This window comes from Lycorma delicatula, chromosome 4 (assembly GCF_047948215.1).
Source record: "Lycorma delicatula isolate Av1 chromosome 4, ASM4794821v1, whole genome shotgun sequence".
Lineage (NCBI taxonomy): Eukaryota > Metazoa > Arthropoda > Insecta > Hemiptera > Fulgoridae > Lycorma > Lycorma delicatula.
This window is the reverse complement of record NC_134458.1, coordinates 5,051,554-5,068,487: the sequence shown is the minus strand read 5'-3', so window position 1 is coordinate 5,068,487 and position 16,934 is coordinate 5,051,554. Positions and strand designations below refer to the sequence as shown.

General features: G+C 33.4%; 1 protein-coding gene across 4 annotated transcripts in view; it reads right to left on the bottom strand.

Annotated features, from left to right (window-relative positions):
• The window catches only part of fra (neogenin protein frazzled), a 223,663-nt gene that overhangs the window by 148,041 nt on the left and 58,688 nt on the right, over positions 1-16,934 (bottom strand). For all 4 annotated transcript variants that reach the window (XM_075362193.1, XM_075362192.1, XM_075362195.1 and 1 more), the window contains exons 7-8: positions 16,695-16,840; positions 9,786-9,948 (exon numbers count right to left, since the gene is read on the bottom strand). In XM_075362193.1, coding sequence (XP_075218308.1) covers positions 9,786-9,948; positions 16,695-16,840 — 309 coding nt within the window. The remainder of the gene's footprint in view (positions 1-9,785; positions 9,949-16,694; positions 16,841-16,934) is intronic.

Genomic DNA, 16,934 nt, shown 5'->3' with positions numbered 1-16,934 from the left:
TGGCTTAAATTAAAATCCGGAGTCTGGATACACAAAATGCCCACTCTCATCAAATAATAAGGTATAACAACCTCTAGTCCCCAGTGGATGAAAGTCTTTCCCCAAATCATCCCTTAATTTAAATCTGAGTTCAGTCTCCAAAAATCTACCTTTGGCTGAGAGTCACAACAGAAAAAATTAATGAAGGTTCCAGAAAACTTTCAGTCTCTGATGTTAGTAATGAACACACACCTGGTAAATATTAAGTAACATAGCAATAGTATCTGGCATTGCGTGGGTGATGATAAATATTACTTGTGTTAATAAAAGTGACAAATATGATTACCCAAAAAAATTCACAAGACCAAAGAGATAAAAATATAATTTTGAATAATCTTTATTATTGGCAGTAATGCTGATTTACTCATTAAAAGACACATATAAATTACCAGCAATTATTTACAAACACACCAAATTAATAGCAAGCTCAATACAAACTTACCAAACTACATAACAAGCAATTTTTGATACGCTGGCTCATCATCAATTACTTAAATACAACCTCAGCCAACGTTTATTTAAAAATGAGTAATAACACTAAAATGATATTTTATGATACAAATAATACATATTCAAATATGTTCATCTGAAAATATTATAAACATAATAAAATAAAGAACTTTAAATAATGAAGCAATAACACTGGACAACAAAATTCCGCTTTTTGTCTGTTACAAGAATGTTAATAGCAGAATTTTACAGTATTTTGATGCTGATTTCAAATGTGGAAGTGGTTTCTTTCTAAGAGGCATTTTTTTTGTAATTACAATTTTTTGTTGTAAGAAAAAGCATTGTGATAGTAGTGTAACAATATTATACATGCAATTTCTACGTCTCTAAAATCTGCTTCTTTTGGATTTTCTGGAGTAGTTTGCAGTAGGTACATCAGTCTTGAGATTCCAACAGTAGTCAATCTGCATTCTTGGGTTCCATTATCCCTGGCAGTGTGTTTTTGTGGTGGATATTTTCTGGTGAATACATTCTCCAAGTACACCACTCACATCTCCAAAATCTGTAGGGAAAAAATTCAGATGAGAATCTAAGAAGTGGATTTTTAGTGACATACTACATCCAAGTGCTTTAGAGTTTGTAAGAAGCTATAAGTTCTTTGTAGTTATCTACTTTATGATTTCCAAGGAAATTGTTAACAGAGTTTTTAGAAAAATTCCACACAGCAGTCACACAGTCATTCAAACTGTCTTCAAATTCAATATCATTCATTAGTTTTCTTATTTGTGGTCCAACAAACAAACCTTTCTTTATCTTAGTATCACATATATTAGGGAACTTCTTTTTTATACAGTAAAATCCAGTCCCATCCTGAACTACTGCTTTAATGAAATTTTTCATTAAACCTAGTTAAATTGTTGTGGCAGTGGAAGGTAAACTTTTTCAAGTTTTACAAGTGCTGGACTCAACATTTTTCTCTTCAGTCAATGTCTCTCGTTTTGACCATTCTTTTTTAACAAAATGTGTCTGCAAAACTGTACCTCTGCAGTCCTACTTACGTAAGAAGCAACAAAACTCAGTACACCCAAGTTGTAACCAAGTAACAGTGCTGTCATTTTCAGGTCTCCACAAATATGCCACCAGTGTTTCTCATACTATTCAGGAGGCAGTTGAGATACTATTTCCGCAGCAAAATGACTTCGTCAGGGAGGAGATTGTAATAAGGGAAACAGAATAGTTCAGCATGGAAGAACTTAAGACAGCAGGGAGAAATCTGAAACCTAAGACGAGTCCCGGTCCGGATGGGATACCAGTGAAGTAGTGCGAGTTTTAGTTGAGAAAACACCGGCGGAACTCCTTCACATATTTAACACCATGTTAATGGAAGATTGTATACCATCAGAGTGGAAGGAGTCGCGACTTGTACTACTTCCGAAACCAGGAGCTCCAGCTAATGCTTACCATCCAATATGTCTAACAAACACATTGTGCAAACTACTGGAAAAGATGATAGACGTCAGGCTGAAACAGGGGATAGAGAACAGTGGAGGCTTTTCAAACAGCCAATATGGCTTTAGGAAAAGGAGATCTGCCCCAGACGCTGTGAACAAAGTTTTCATTCTGGCATCAGAGGCAGCAGCTGGAACCAGGCGCACGAGGAAAATTCCAGTAGTCTGCTATTGGATGTGAAGAATGCATTCAACTCGCTGCGCTGGGAGGCCGTATTCTAGACCGTTAGGGATAGGGGGATCGATAATGGCATTAGATGGCTCATACAAAGATACCTGGAGGATAGATACCTGTTGTATGACATCGTTGACCAGAGGCTCTGCATTCCCATCACATGTGGGGTGCCACAAGGCTCAGTCTTAGGCCCCACCCTCTGGAATGCCGTCTTCGACGATGTCGTCTGCCTTTGCCGTCTTCGACGATGTCCTCTGCCTTCAACTACCTGAGGGAGTAACTCCAGTAGCTTTTGCAGATGATCTTGGAAAGAACAGTTGAAGAGGTGACCGTGACAGTTAACGAGGCCATAAAGCGAGTACAGATGCAGTTGTTGGACAAAGGTCTAGCTCTCTCTGGGGCCAAAACGACCTTCATCTGTTTGGCTGGAAGATGGCCACTACTGGCCATACCGATAAGGACTGATGATGCCTTAATTACCTAGGTCGAAACAGCTAAGTACCTGGGGATATGGCTGGATCACAGAAGGCGGTTCTTGTCACATGTGAAACAAGTGTCAGGCAAAGCTGGAGAGACAGTGCGAGCTCTCAGCAGACTACTAGGAAACGTCACAGGCCCCAGAACGAGCAAAAAGGAGCTGTACGGCCACGTCGTCAACTCCATACTATTCTATGGGTGTCAGTAAGAAAGAAGGCCTTAGAGATAGGGAAGCATAAGCGTGTACTAGAAGGGGTGCACCGACGGATCGCTCTATGAGTAATCTCCACGTACTCCTCAGTTTCGACTGAGGCTACACTAGTTTTGGCTGGCATGCCTCCTCTTCAACAGATGGGCCACATGAGGAAGAATGTGGAAGAAGGAATGGACAAGACTGAGGCACAGAGACGAATGTTGCAGGAGTGGCAAGGGCAATGGGGCAGTCTTCAACAAGGTGATTAACTCATCGCCTTATAACACAGATTGACCTGTGGATCAACCGTAGTTTGGAGAACTGAACTATTGGTTGACCCAACTACTGACAGGAGATGGTGTGTTCAGGGCATACCTATACGGAAGAAGGGCAGAAAATGACCTCTGCTGTTACTGTGGAGAAACAGACACCCCTGAACATGTCATGTTCGACTGTCAATGGTGGGAAGAAAAGTCGGTGCACTCAAATAACCGGACCTTTCACAGTTGATACTGTAATTGAAACCATGCTGAACAATGACAAGAATTTTAAAGCCATTGCAGGGCTTACTACACAAATCCTACAGCAGAAGGCCAGGGAGAACGAAATGGCGAGGAGTGAGGGATAGCCCTGCAGACAATAACACATGCTGTAGAAGAAGGCGATTCCAAACCCCTTGTAGGAAAGAAAAGACCCAGTCCTGCCACAGCGCTCTCTAGGAAGTGTACGTGGTAGAGGCATGAGACATAAAGACCGAGACCTGGCCTTTGGGGTGAGGCCCAGGAATGACATAGTCGGGCTTGGCCACCTCATTTCAAAGGTTAGAGGCAGGCAAAAATAAAAGATACAAACCAGCGAGCTGACCTGTTGTGCCGGACATACTGCCGGCAGACGGAAAGGCCCGTTTGAGTTAAAAGGACAACCTCCTTAGCTGTGCTAAACTTAATCCTGCAGTATCCAGCTCAGGAGGTAGGAAAAACACTAAATCTCACACTAAATCATATCCAACACAATTTTCATATGACTCCTACATGTGAGCTGCATGAGCTAAAGGGATTCATAAAATATTACTTCCAACATGAAGAACGACTGCTTTCAAATTATGCTTTGAGTGATCTTTAAAAAGATGCCATTCATCAGGACAATGCTATGTCCAAAGCTTCTAATAAAAATTCACATTATTATAATAAACTAATTCCTCATACCTTGTAAAAGATTCCATCCTTTCAGTCATGATGCAAGAATTTCTGCATGATTGTTAGACAAATTTAGAACACGATCATTTAAATCCGACTTAATTAAGTGTATAATAATACACCAAATATATTACAGATTTTCATTAATGCAGATTACTCATAAACATGTATTACAAAATGTAAACACTTTATACATACATTCACTTTATAGGAAAAAATAAAATCACAAACTGGTAGCAAAATTACCTGCACTACTAAATGTTACATACATGAGAGCTCGTACTTGACTGATTTAGTTGGAGATTTTTCTTAACTAGTATGATACATTAATTATTCACTGTGCAATGTGTGATGTAATTTCATTTGGAAAAAAAATATGACATGAATCATATGTGCATCACTGAATCATTTTAATTACTGTATAAATAATTATAATACTTATTTTTCATGGTCATTTATCAACTCAAATGAATTACAGTTTATTTAGCAACTTAAATGCTGCAATAAACAAATAAGTAATATATTATACTTGCTGGAAAATAGAAAGCACAATTACAAAAAAATCTGAGGCCAATTGGGAAATTCTGACTTCATATTCAGAATCAGCACCAAAAATACATAAGATTCAGCAAATAGTGACCATGTAACAAAATCATCTCTACCAGGGAAATTTAATTACAATCATGCATAACATATGTGAACAGAATTATTTTACATTCAATGATAAATTTTATACATAAAGTATGATTTACCACTGAGCAAGTCTTCATCTGCTGTTGTCTGAAAAACTTTTAAGAAATACATAGCATGTAGTTAATGTAATATCTTTTTATGGAAAGTATACATAGATGACATAGTAATATTTAACCCTATTATAAAAAATGCAACATTTAACAATTTTAAATAAATTAAGTTTACATAACAAAAAATTAAAGTTTACTGAAAGTTTATACTGTATATACTGTAAATAAAATTTACTGTACACAAAGCACACATACGCACGACAACAAAACATAATTAGGGAAAATATTAGGTAAATCAAATTAATAGAAAACCAAAATGAATATAAGAACATTTTTATAGAGAACTTGCTACCCGCGAGCTTCACACAAGTGCTTGGCATGTAGCTTGAGCCATTCGACACTTATTTGTTTGATCTTCAGTCTTGGCAGCTCTGAATGCTACTTGAAGTTGTCTGTAGCTTTTTTGATGCCTATATGTTTCTCTATAAAAAAAGATTCATCGAAATCGGCGAAGTAGTACTCTGTGAATGAAGAAATTACATGTTTCCCAAACTGATACATTTTTAAAATTGTATAATTTCATTTAAAAAAAAACAAAAAAAAAACGTATTATATTTGGTTTCTTTATAGCTTACATGTTTTGTTATAAAAAAAGAAAGAAAATTAAAAAAATATTCATCAATAGTGTAGTAGTTTTTGCATGATTAGTAACACAATTTTAGATTTACATATTAGTATAATAAAAAATACCACATATATGTATATATAAAATCCATCAATTCCATTTGAAAGAAGAAAAAAACACAAACCTCTGAAATATATTATGTATAAATATATAATAAAAATGGTTAATATCTACAATAGTGAAAATTAAACTATTCTATTTTAAACAACAAAAACTTTAACAAAATATTTAAATCATACCATAATATAAACATTTGTAAAATTGGTTGCAATGAATGTAAAGAAATACACTGGTAAAACTTACAGATCCTTTAAAGAGAGACTTTTAGAACATCTGAGATCTTAAAAAATAAAATAATTTTTCTGCTGATCACCAATATACATAAGACAGGTCAACAACAAAAATATTTGGAACTGAGATAAAAGTAGGTGAATTAGAATGTATTTTTTATGCTGAAATGAGATCAGTTTTCTTCATCAGCCTCAGCTTTTTAGTTATGACCCTTTAAAAAATAGAGAAACTTCTTAAACAATAAACACAAAAATAATAATAATAACAATTAAAATTCCTACCTTTATTTTGCAGATATTTATGTTTATCTTAATTTCTTTTTTCTTATTTTCCTTTTGTGTTCAATGAAGTCTTCTCATTTTATCATCCAGTAGTAGTAACTCATCATAAATTCATTCCATCTGCCTTGATAATGTTGTTCCATCTGTAATATATCTTGGTGGAACCTTTCTCCTTGTTCATAGCTGATATCACCCGAGTTTAACGGGAAAGAGTCCAAATGAGAAAGTAAAAAATGGATTTTCAATGACATTCTGCAGCCTGAAATTTTGTAGTTCATTTATAGGCTGTTCATGGTTTTCAACTTTTTTGTTTCCAAGAAAACCAGTAACGACAATTTTGAGCGACTTCCATATTGACAGTTCTTTAGGATTCAGTTTGCTGTCAAATATATTTTCACGAATTAATTTTCTTATTTGTGGCCCAATGAATATTTATTTATTTTAATTTGGCTTCACTTAATTGTGAAAAAACCTCAGCTAAATATTTAAAGCCGCCTGCATCTTTATCTAATGCTTTTATAAAATTTTTCATCAGGCCTAGTTTTATGTGTAGAGTTGGTAAAATAATAAAATGTGCTTCAACAAGGGGAATATTGACAACATTTTCCTTTATGGAGTAAACTGATTTCTTTTTGGCCGGTCTTTAACTATGTAGTGTTCATCTATAGCCTGACTATCCCACAAACACAATAAACACATACATTTTGTAAAGCCACTCTTGGAGACTGAGAAGAAGCCCAATTGCTTTCAGGTCGACAATGATTCACCATGAATGTTCATCATACTTAATAGCTTTTAAAATTTTTGACATACACTCATATATTTTTTCATTCCTACAGCATGTGCTAATGGTATAGAAGAAAACTTATTAAAGTTATGCAAAACACTGCCTTTAAGCTTCTTTTTCATGAATCTATAAATAAACACCGATCATGCATAACATATTCAATGTCCAGTTCAGACAGTAGCCCCTTAACATCATGGCAAAAACAAATTAAACCATTTCTTCTAAAGTATTTCAGTAAATTTTCATTTCAATTTCTGTATACTGAAATTTTAGTATCATTGTTTAATAAATTACCATTTTTAATACATGAACTTAAGGGTTTTGTAACTTAAGAACGTTATGAGATGGGCTGTTTTGGAATACATACTCAGATTTAGCATATAAAATACTACATAGAACACCTATTCCCTTTTCAATTCCAAATTTTTTATTGACCAGTGTAATCATAAAATAGTAAATACAGAAAATAATTTAGAAATAAATAAATTAAATATTTAGAAAAATATTACAATTATAAATTACATATAAATACACACTCACAAAATTGTAAATTTTGAAAATGATGAACAGATTAAATATGTTCTACTGGCTTGTGGCTTAATAGTAACCAATTTTAACCTAGATGATCATACGCTAATGAATTGCCTGAAATAATATTTAAATAACTTTTAATGAATCAATGGATTGGAAAGGTGCTTTAAATCTAAATCAGTAAGTTTTCATTGGGCTTGCTATTAATTTGGTGTTTATGGTTGTAGTTACTGAATTCAACACGCTGAAAAACATGTTTAATAAACTTATATAAACAAATATAGGGCTTTTCTGAAAAAGTATCATAATATTCAACAGTCCACTTGGTGGACTGAAGAAGAGAATTTATTTTAGTTTTAATAAAGGGAAATGAAAATTTCCCTTTAAAATTTCAAGAATATCGACCATAATGAATATTACCAATAACATATTTTGGCTAACCTTTTTTTTAATAGTTTTATGGCAAATCATATCCTTGCAAGAAAAAATGCAATGCATCCTATGTTCACAGACTTATACTGACTGCTGTTCAGTGTACTTTGGTCTTTTCCTATGTGTGTTGTCAAAGTTCTGTGGTCTTCTTGGTTTGCTGTTCGGTGATTTGGCCATCAATTGAGTGAGTACCCTCTGATAGTACCAGGCCAACTGTCAGCATACTGCAGCTGCTGTTTTGCATTTGTACACTTATCATATTATTTTCCTACGAAGATCAAGGCACAGGTTTTAACGATTAACCACCTCATTGCGGCAATCAGGTGGCAACGACTTCTGGTTGTCAGTCCCTGTTACAAGAAAGGGGTCATTCCCTAGTCCTACTTGCGTTCATTTCAAAACAAGGGCCGTAATCTATAGTTATATAATTAATAATTGATCCAGAAGTGGCTAAGAGGTATAAAGAGCAACAGGAGAATATTCAGGTCTCCAGCTGCCTGTACTTGCTGCGGGCAGTCGTTGCAATTGTGGGTTTGCCCAACTTTTGTTAGTCAGACAGTGAGAATCTTGTAATGGCTAGTCAGGCAAGGGAATCTCCAGCCATGACAGAATTTGTTGAGGTGAAGAAGTCCAGGCAGAAGAGGAAACCGGAGTCTGTTCCTACGACCTCGTCGGAGGATGAGGCTTTGGAAATGGATACAGGGATACCTGTCCGAGGTAAACCAAACCCTGCAGTAGAGACATTCAAAAAAGCGATGGGCAGACCTGGCAGTTCTGCCCCACTGGCCAAGGCAGTCCAGGTGACCTGGACTACCTCATTGAGTTTTTGATTCTCCCTGGCAGCGTCGGCTCAGGTAATCATTCATTATTGGATTTAAACTACTAGCATATCACTTACCTAGTATAATTTACCTTATTACCTCATTGACTTAGTGTATCATTTTGATATAGTATTTATACCATATACAAGGTTTTCAGAAAATAACTTAACACTTTTAATTATGTGTCAATGGAGATATTTAGTGACGTGCATTTGGAAGCAACAGTGAATTCTATCAAGGTGTTTTACACAGGTTACGTGAAAAAATCCGCAAAAAGACAGTAGAGGTGAGGCGAGACAACTTATGGTTCCTTCACCACGACAATGCACCTGCACAGTTAGCTTTGTCAATTCGTAAATTTTGTGCAAAAAATCAGAAGACATTTGTCCTCCCTCAACCCTACTCACCAGAATTGGCTCCTTGAGATTTTTTCTTATTTCTGAAATTAAGATCAGTGATGAAAGGACGCCGTTTTGATACTATTGATGATATTAAAGCAAACTTATCATGAATCTTAAAACATTTCAAATGATGCTATCCAGAACTGCTTTGCTAAGTGGAAACAATGCCGCAAAAAGTGTATGAGTAGGGAAGGGGAGTACTTTGAAGGGGACAAGGACCAATAATCTGTAATATTAATAATAAAGATTAAAAAAATAAAGTTCAATTATTTTCTGAATAGACCTTGTACTGCTCAGTCTTCAAATGACTGTATCTATATTCTTGACATGAGTTAGGTGAACTCATATGTAATTCATATGATTCTAGTTAATAACTATGTGTGAAATGAAAATAAATGTGAAATGGTCACAAATGTTTCTGATAAGTGTAATTAAGTGATTGACAAAATCAATGTCATTTTTTTAAAAAGTTTTTTTCTACTGGTACACATAATTTCAGTAGATAGATTGTAACATAAAATGAGATAGTAAATTGGCACACAAAAACGAAATGTATTTTTGTTCAATTATTTCATCTAACCTTAGATATTATGATGAAACTGATGAAATTTGATAGTTTTCAAGATTTTTATAATTTGATATGCTAAAAAAAAAATCCAGACTAAAAAAAGGAACTGAAAACTGAAGATGGAATAAAATTCAAAATGGAGTACTGCATGACAAAAAAATGTTCTTTACTGTTTGCCGTTTAATACGTTATTTAATTTTAACTTACCCATTGACTAACTGCATGTAATCAGTGTTAACACGCAACAGTTCACCATTTTTTAACCAATGAACTTTTGGTGGAGGGCTTCCATACACTTCACATTCTAACTCGATGTCATCTTTTTCATAGGCGACATGATCACTAGGTCGTCTCTCAAAGCTGGGAGGAACTGAAAAAAAAAGTTTATGGTGAAACTGACTTAAAATATCAGTATCATCAGTTCTGACATCTTTCTCAGCAATTTTATGAATGTTTAAAAACAAGTCCTTTGGTTTCATTAGAATTCTATTTTTGAAATAAACTTGAAATTCAAAATTCCAAAAAATGAACATTCATTTGTTAGATTGCACATTAAAATAAGATAGAGCTTTATGAGCTATAGTTTTCTATCATAATCCTGTAGGATCATTATATTTGTGTATATATAATGATCTAATTTTGTATACAAAAAGCACTAACAGGACTAATTGCTTCATTCTGACGTACATGTGTATCAGTTCTAGCAATCAATACAAGGATTGCACTGAATAATCAACTTGGAAACTGCTTATTATTAAACTTACAGAAATAATGTTCAGAAGTTTGTGTTCCAAGATCTCTCTGGCATTTTAACTCAAATTTTGTTACTAACATTATAAATTTCTATTTCATTAATTAAATTTAATTCAGGAGGAGATAAAGAATTTGGGAAATTTTTAGAAGATATAATCACTGTCAGAGCAATTACTAAAGTTAAAAGATTTTGATGTCAGAGTCCCAGGTAGATGTTAATAATATAGTTAAACCTAGTATTTCTTCTTTTACTTCAAAGAATTTACGATACAGCAAAGAATAACTCGTTGCTGCATTCTTTTCTGTTGTCTTTCCTGTACAATTGTGGACTCATCTAAAGCCTAACAACTACTAAATAATTTTTTATCCATAAACATCAAAACCTACCAAAAAAACAAAAATCAACCTACGTATGTCTTACAGATGTTTTACTTGTTGGATTAAAAGTTCATGATCTTTTCATTCCAAAGATCCAAAAAAGACATCACTTGTAACATTTTTTTGCTTAATGAACTTCTTTTCAGTTATATTATTTAACACAGCCTATATTAAAAGCCTGGTTTTAAACCTTTCTTATTAAAATAATGAATATGTACCTATTTATTTATAATAACAGCACCAATCTTGCCTCTGTGCAGTTATACATGCCTCCTTTGAAAATGTTGATAAAGTTGACTGTAATCGATTATAAAATTTTTTTTCACAGACAATAATTAAACTTTTTATAATGAAAGAGCCCAAGAGAATTCATGGGTGAAATTTATGTTAACTACATGCAATAACAATATCTTTCACATGAACGGGCAGTAGTACAACTGCATGTGATTAATGAAACAATACTGTCATTCTTAAATCGACTCAACTAAAATACCATACTCATCTGAATATGATATACAGCGTGTACAACTTAGAAGTCGCCATTACTTTGCTTAGTCTATAAATAGTTTATTGGCTAAACTTACATAATAATTTACAAAAGGTATTGAAAATAATGTCCATCCACTTCTACACACTTCTCAACACGTTTGACCATGTTCCTGGCAATCTTGTAAGCTGTACCCTGTCTATTTCCTGGACGGCATTGATAATGTTTGTCTTCAATTCCTGAAGGATGTGTGGATTGCTCCAATAAACAATTTCTTTTAAGTAACTCAACAGAAAGAAGTCTAGACTAGTCAGATCAGGGGAACTTGGCGGCCACAATCCTTTAGAAATGATCCTTCTATTGAAAAAATCCTGTAACATCTCCATAGTAGAGCGAACTCTATGGCAATAGCAAGTGGCGCTGTTCTGTTGCAACCAGCAGTCATGCTCATCTTCTTGTAGTAAGGCTACAAGAATAATTTCTTGGTAGATTGCAGCATCCATAGTTTTTTATAAAAAACAAAAGTCCTATTATTCATCGCCTTGAAACCGCACATCTTACACATATGGGAGATTCAAAAAGGATGTGCGGGTTTTCATAGGAGATCTTGTAACTGCCACTTTAATGTCCTGTATGACCTGCATTGTTAAAACTGACCTGTGTCGAGCACTTTTCTGGCCTAACACCGAACCCGTTTCACAAAATTTTTTAACTAACTTCTGAATAACACTTTACACTGGTGCTTCCTTTTCAAATTTCTCCATAAACTTTTGCTGACATATAACACAACTCTAAATAAATTTCCATCACAAATACACATTCTTCAACAGTTAACCACATTTTAACAAAAACAACACACGATTATGCAACCTTGCTCAAAAGCCAATGTTTAACATAGACTGGCAATACTCAAATCTGCAGGGAATAAACAGACCTCCGCACTCCAGCTCATGCAAACATCTTCCACATTATTTTACTCATCTTGCACAAATATATGCATTTTAATAAAAACATGCATTTAATATAAATTACTGAGACACATTGTTAATAACAACATTATTCACGACTACAAAGAATATATGCATAACTTGACTCCAGAACTTTCTTATGGATACTTCCAACAAGATACAGTGACTTGCCACACTTCTGATCGGCCTCCAATGTTCAAAATTCTCTTTTAAGTTGAACAACCTTGCATTTCCTTTATCAAATGTACAGTGAAAAAATCCCAGGTTGCATTATAAATACCCCTTAAATCTTAATAGTCACTACTGTCACATGTCAAGGGTACAAAATACCCAAGGATGACAAAACACAAATTTATAAAAGATATTGGATGTCGTTCATCATACCTCTAAGGAGTTTGGTCATATTATTAAGAAATAATATACTGTATTTTGCACATCTATAACAGAACTACTGCTCTAGCTTTACATTCAGCAGTTAGTCAATTTCCAGAAGTTAGCATTATTGTAGAAGCAGTCGGGTCACAATTATTTCTTTACAAGTTGACACATTAAATTGCTTTTTATTCATAAGTTAATTAGTTGTAGTCTTACCCAATTAAAAACGGAATGTGTGTTTGTATCCGAAAAGTCTGATTCTTCTAGCTAGGAGAAAAAAACTATAGGTGGACCAAATAAAACTGGCCCCAGGAAATAAAAATTTAAAAATGAAAAGCAAAAAGTAATATTAAATTACTTACATTTATTGATTCTCAATTACAGTGCTTTAGAAAAAAGAAATGTTTACAATACTGTAATGTAATTTTAAAGTTTCTCTTCAAAATGCTCACCATCACCAGCCACTATACAAATTTCAGCACCACGAATCATGTTCAGAAATATTTTTTGCAACTCACCAACTGGAATCCTGGCAATCTGTTGTCATATGCTGTCTTTCAATTCTTCTAACATCCGTGGGATGTTCTGTAGACTATCCCTTTCAGATAGGTCCAGAGGAAAAAAATCGCATGGTGATAAGTCTTGAGATCAGGGTGACCACAAATCCTTGCTGACTGTTCTATCCTTTGAGAAATCTCAGTGGATTTGAGTGGGTGACTGACAGAAGTACAGCAAATTGCACCGTCTTGTTGGAAGTATCCATAAGAAAGTTCTTCTGCAGTCAAGTTAAAAGTAAATTCTTTGTAGCTGTAAATAGATGTTGGTATTAACAGCCTTCTCAAAGAATGTTAGTACAATGATCCAGATTCCAGAAATTGCACACCAAACACCAATTTTTATATCATGGAATGGTTTCTGATGGGTTTCATTTGGGTTTTGTGTAGCCCAATGCCACATATTCTGAGAATTAACGTAGCCTGATAAAAAGAACCACCCATCACCTGTTGAAATGAAGAGAAAAGGATCGAGGAATCCTTCGCTAATATTCTGTAAGAGCCATTGGCAGTAATTTACTCGTTTACCGTTATCATGTTGTTTTAATTCACGCACATAACTCACACGATAGGCTTACATTTGTAAACCGTGAAGTATACACCAACAAGATGTTCAAGAAATCCCTGTTTGTCGGGCTAATTGTTGTGTTGTCTTGTGAGGACTCCTTCCAATAAGATTTGCTATATTAACAACAACTTCCAGAGTTTGAATAGTTGGTTGTTTCACTTTTTTCACATCAGTAACAGACCTGGTTGCTCACACTTTTTCACTAAATCTTGAATTGTTGATTTTGCAGGAACATTACTTATAGGATATGTGAAACCTTTCACGAACCAAATTTATTGAAGTTGTGTGAACATACTCCTCTAAAATGAAAACACATTGCTCAATTGAATACACCATGCGCACAAACACTACAGACTCACTGAATGGGAGGGGAAGGCTGAAGGCTTATGAGTGAGTCAATGACCACTAATACGCCAGTGACATACATACTATCTTCTGACACATACTGTATCAGACGGTTAAGACTGGTTTTATATGGCCCACCCGGTACAAGTTTAAGTTGCAAATTACAAGAACAGTTGAAAAAAATAAAAAAATATTTGGGCAACATTTGGAGATTCAAAAGAAAATGTGCATCGATGGCAAAAATTAATCAAGATTTATTACCTCTAAGAAAATGTTTACATGGCCCAAAATATGATAAATTTGAAGAATTAACTAAATTGTGTTAAATTTTATTACTAAGAAACAGAATTGTGGTGATATTCATAAGTAAGGATGTTGTAATTATTATTTTGCTTATTTATTATGGCTTGCTTATTGTTGCTTTAGAGATAGCAACAGATTTACATATCCCTGAGAAAAAATTTAAAGCAAGACTGTAATGCTGTAGTGCTAACAGAATAATCCAGAAATCAGGATTGAGTATTGAGTGTTAAACTACCCTAGCTCAGCGATTACAATTTAATTTTAGTGAAAGGTTGCTGCTAGTGTAATATTCATATACATCCTCTTTATTAAATAGGTAATGCTGACTAGACACCAATATTTCTCATCTTGCCATCAAACTCTTAAAAATGGATAGAGAAAATAAAATCAGTTTTACCTAAATTTTGAGAGAATGAAAATCCTCAAGTTACAACAATGCTTGTCATAAAAATAAAAGGGAATAAACTGCCAACATAAATTTTCCTAAAAAGAATAAATCTTAAGGAAAAGTTGCCAGCAGGGGAATTTTCTGAACACAGACAAAAGGTCTCATGACAGAGGAACTAATGGAAGACTGACTAAATATGATGCAGGAAAGAACATTTGGAGCATTACAGTAAAAAGAAGTTTAACTGTTCTTGATGCATTCCATATTGATATTACATAAAAAATAAATATAAAATCAAGTAACTTAATACAGATCTTGTAATTATTCCAGGAGGAATGAAATCTTAGCTGCAAATTTCAGATGATGTGTAAATAAATGGATCAAAATTAACATAATAACGAAATGCGACTCTCTGATTGCAGGTTATCAATTACCGCCTGACCAAGAAAATATAAAAGTTTGAGTGATTAGTTTAGAGAGTTGACCACTGATTAGTCCACCAACTAATCAGTGGTCAACTCATGATGGTAAAAATAAGCACAGAATTTGTCATTAAAGAATTCAAAATTTGTGTACCTGATAAAATGACAGAAATGAAGTAAATGTTCTACACATCAATAACTGTGAAAACAAGACTGAATCTTTTTCAAGCAATTTCACTCACCAGTGATTCTGATGAATCACAAAATGCGTTTTAAATTATTATTATTGTCTAATTAAAATTTATTTTATTTCTATTTTTATAAACTTTATTTTACATTTTACTATATATTTTTTTTTTTTTAATATAAATGTTTAATATGAAATTTTTATGTTACTGCATTTATTTTTGTCATCAGTCATTTAATGATTCTATATTTTTCATTCCTTTCTGTTCTGTGCTAACCTTTAACTTCAACATATTTACTACTATGTTCTTGATCCAGAACTAACTGTTTATACATTCAAATCTTTGTTATACTTTTCAGTTTCTACTTGAATATCCTTCTATTATCGCATTAACTTAATCTGGACATCTTAACATACTATCTGCCTACCTAGATCTCATTTCTTAATAATACTCTGGCATAAATTTCTCTCCTCTCTTATTTGTTTAAAAGATTTTTTTTAATTTTGTAGTTTATCAATTCATCATTCACTGTAACATCATTGTAACCAGTATGCTTCTTTTTTGCAAGAAAACTTTCTTTGGTTGGGCAATTCTGCTTTTGATGTCTACTTAGTCCACCCTTTAAGATTTTAATTTTTAAATAGGAACATTCTGTAGCTTCTACTATATATAATATTCACTAACCTTAATATTTAATTACTCATTCTGTTACATTAACTTCATTTTGGTCTTATCTATTTTCACAGTCAATTTCACTCCTAATATAAAAACTCTGTGCCATTCCCAATTTCTTCTAAAATCTTTCTATGTTTTTGCCAAAATATCAGCAACTCTTAACATTAGTTACTCCATTCTCTAATTTTTCCTTCAATTCCTGTATTGCTTCTTCAATATACAAGTCGAAAAACAATACAGATACTTATCCTCATCATACATTTTTCTAAATCAGAGCTTCCCTTTCTTCTAATTTTATGGTTTAAATTGTTTCTTAATTATTATTGGAAAATTTGAATAGCATAACACCATTCTTTTATAATAAAGAGCGAGCACTTTTACACTAAAGCTCCCACACAAAATGGCAACAAAGAACCATAAACAGCAACAAGTACTATTATTTTTTTAAAAATTACTTTACTTTTTTAGTGAAAAAATTCACTGCGTATACTTCAAGCTTACAATTATTTTTTTTTAATATAAGCAATAATTAATAACTTTATTAAATATATTCAAATAAAATAATTCAAATGATCTCTTAGATTATTGAGATTTTTTAACATTCTCAAAGGAATATCTATTATCCTTTCCTCCAAGGAAGATTCTATTATTATCATAGTAAATGATATTAATATAATGTATTACATGAATGTTTAATGACATTTTTTCTTACCTTGAACGTAAAGTGTAGCTACAGCATCTACAGAATCCTCCCTATTTTCTGCTCTACACTGGTAATTCCCAGCATCTGCTTCTTCAACACTGGAGATTTGTAAGCCAGCTGTTGTACCTACATTTCGAAACCTACTATCCAAGTGCCTATAAAAAAAAATAATCAATATATTTTATTTTGAACGAGGGTTTTTCTTTATACAAGATTATTTTTACCTGAACCTTTACTTCAAGAAGATTT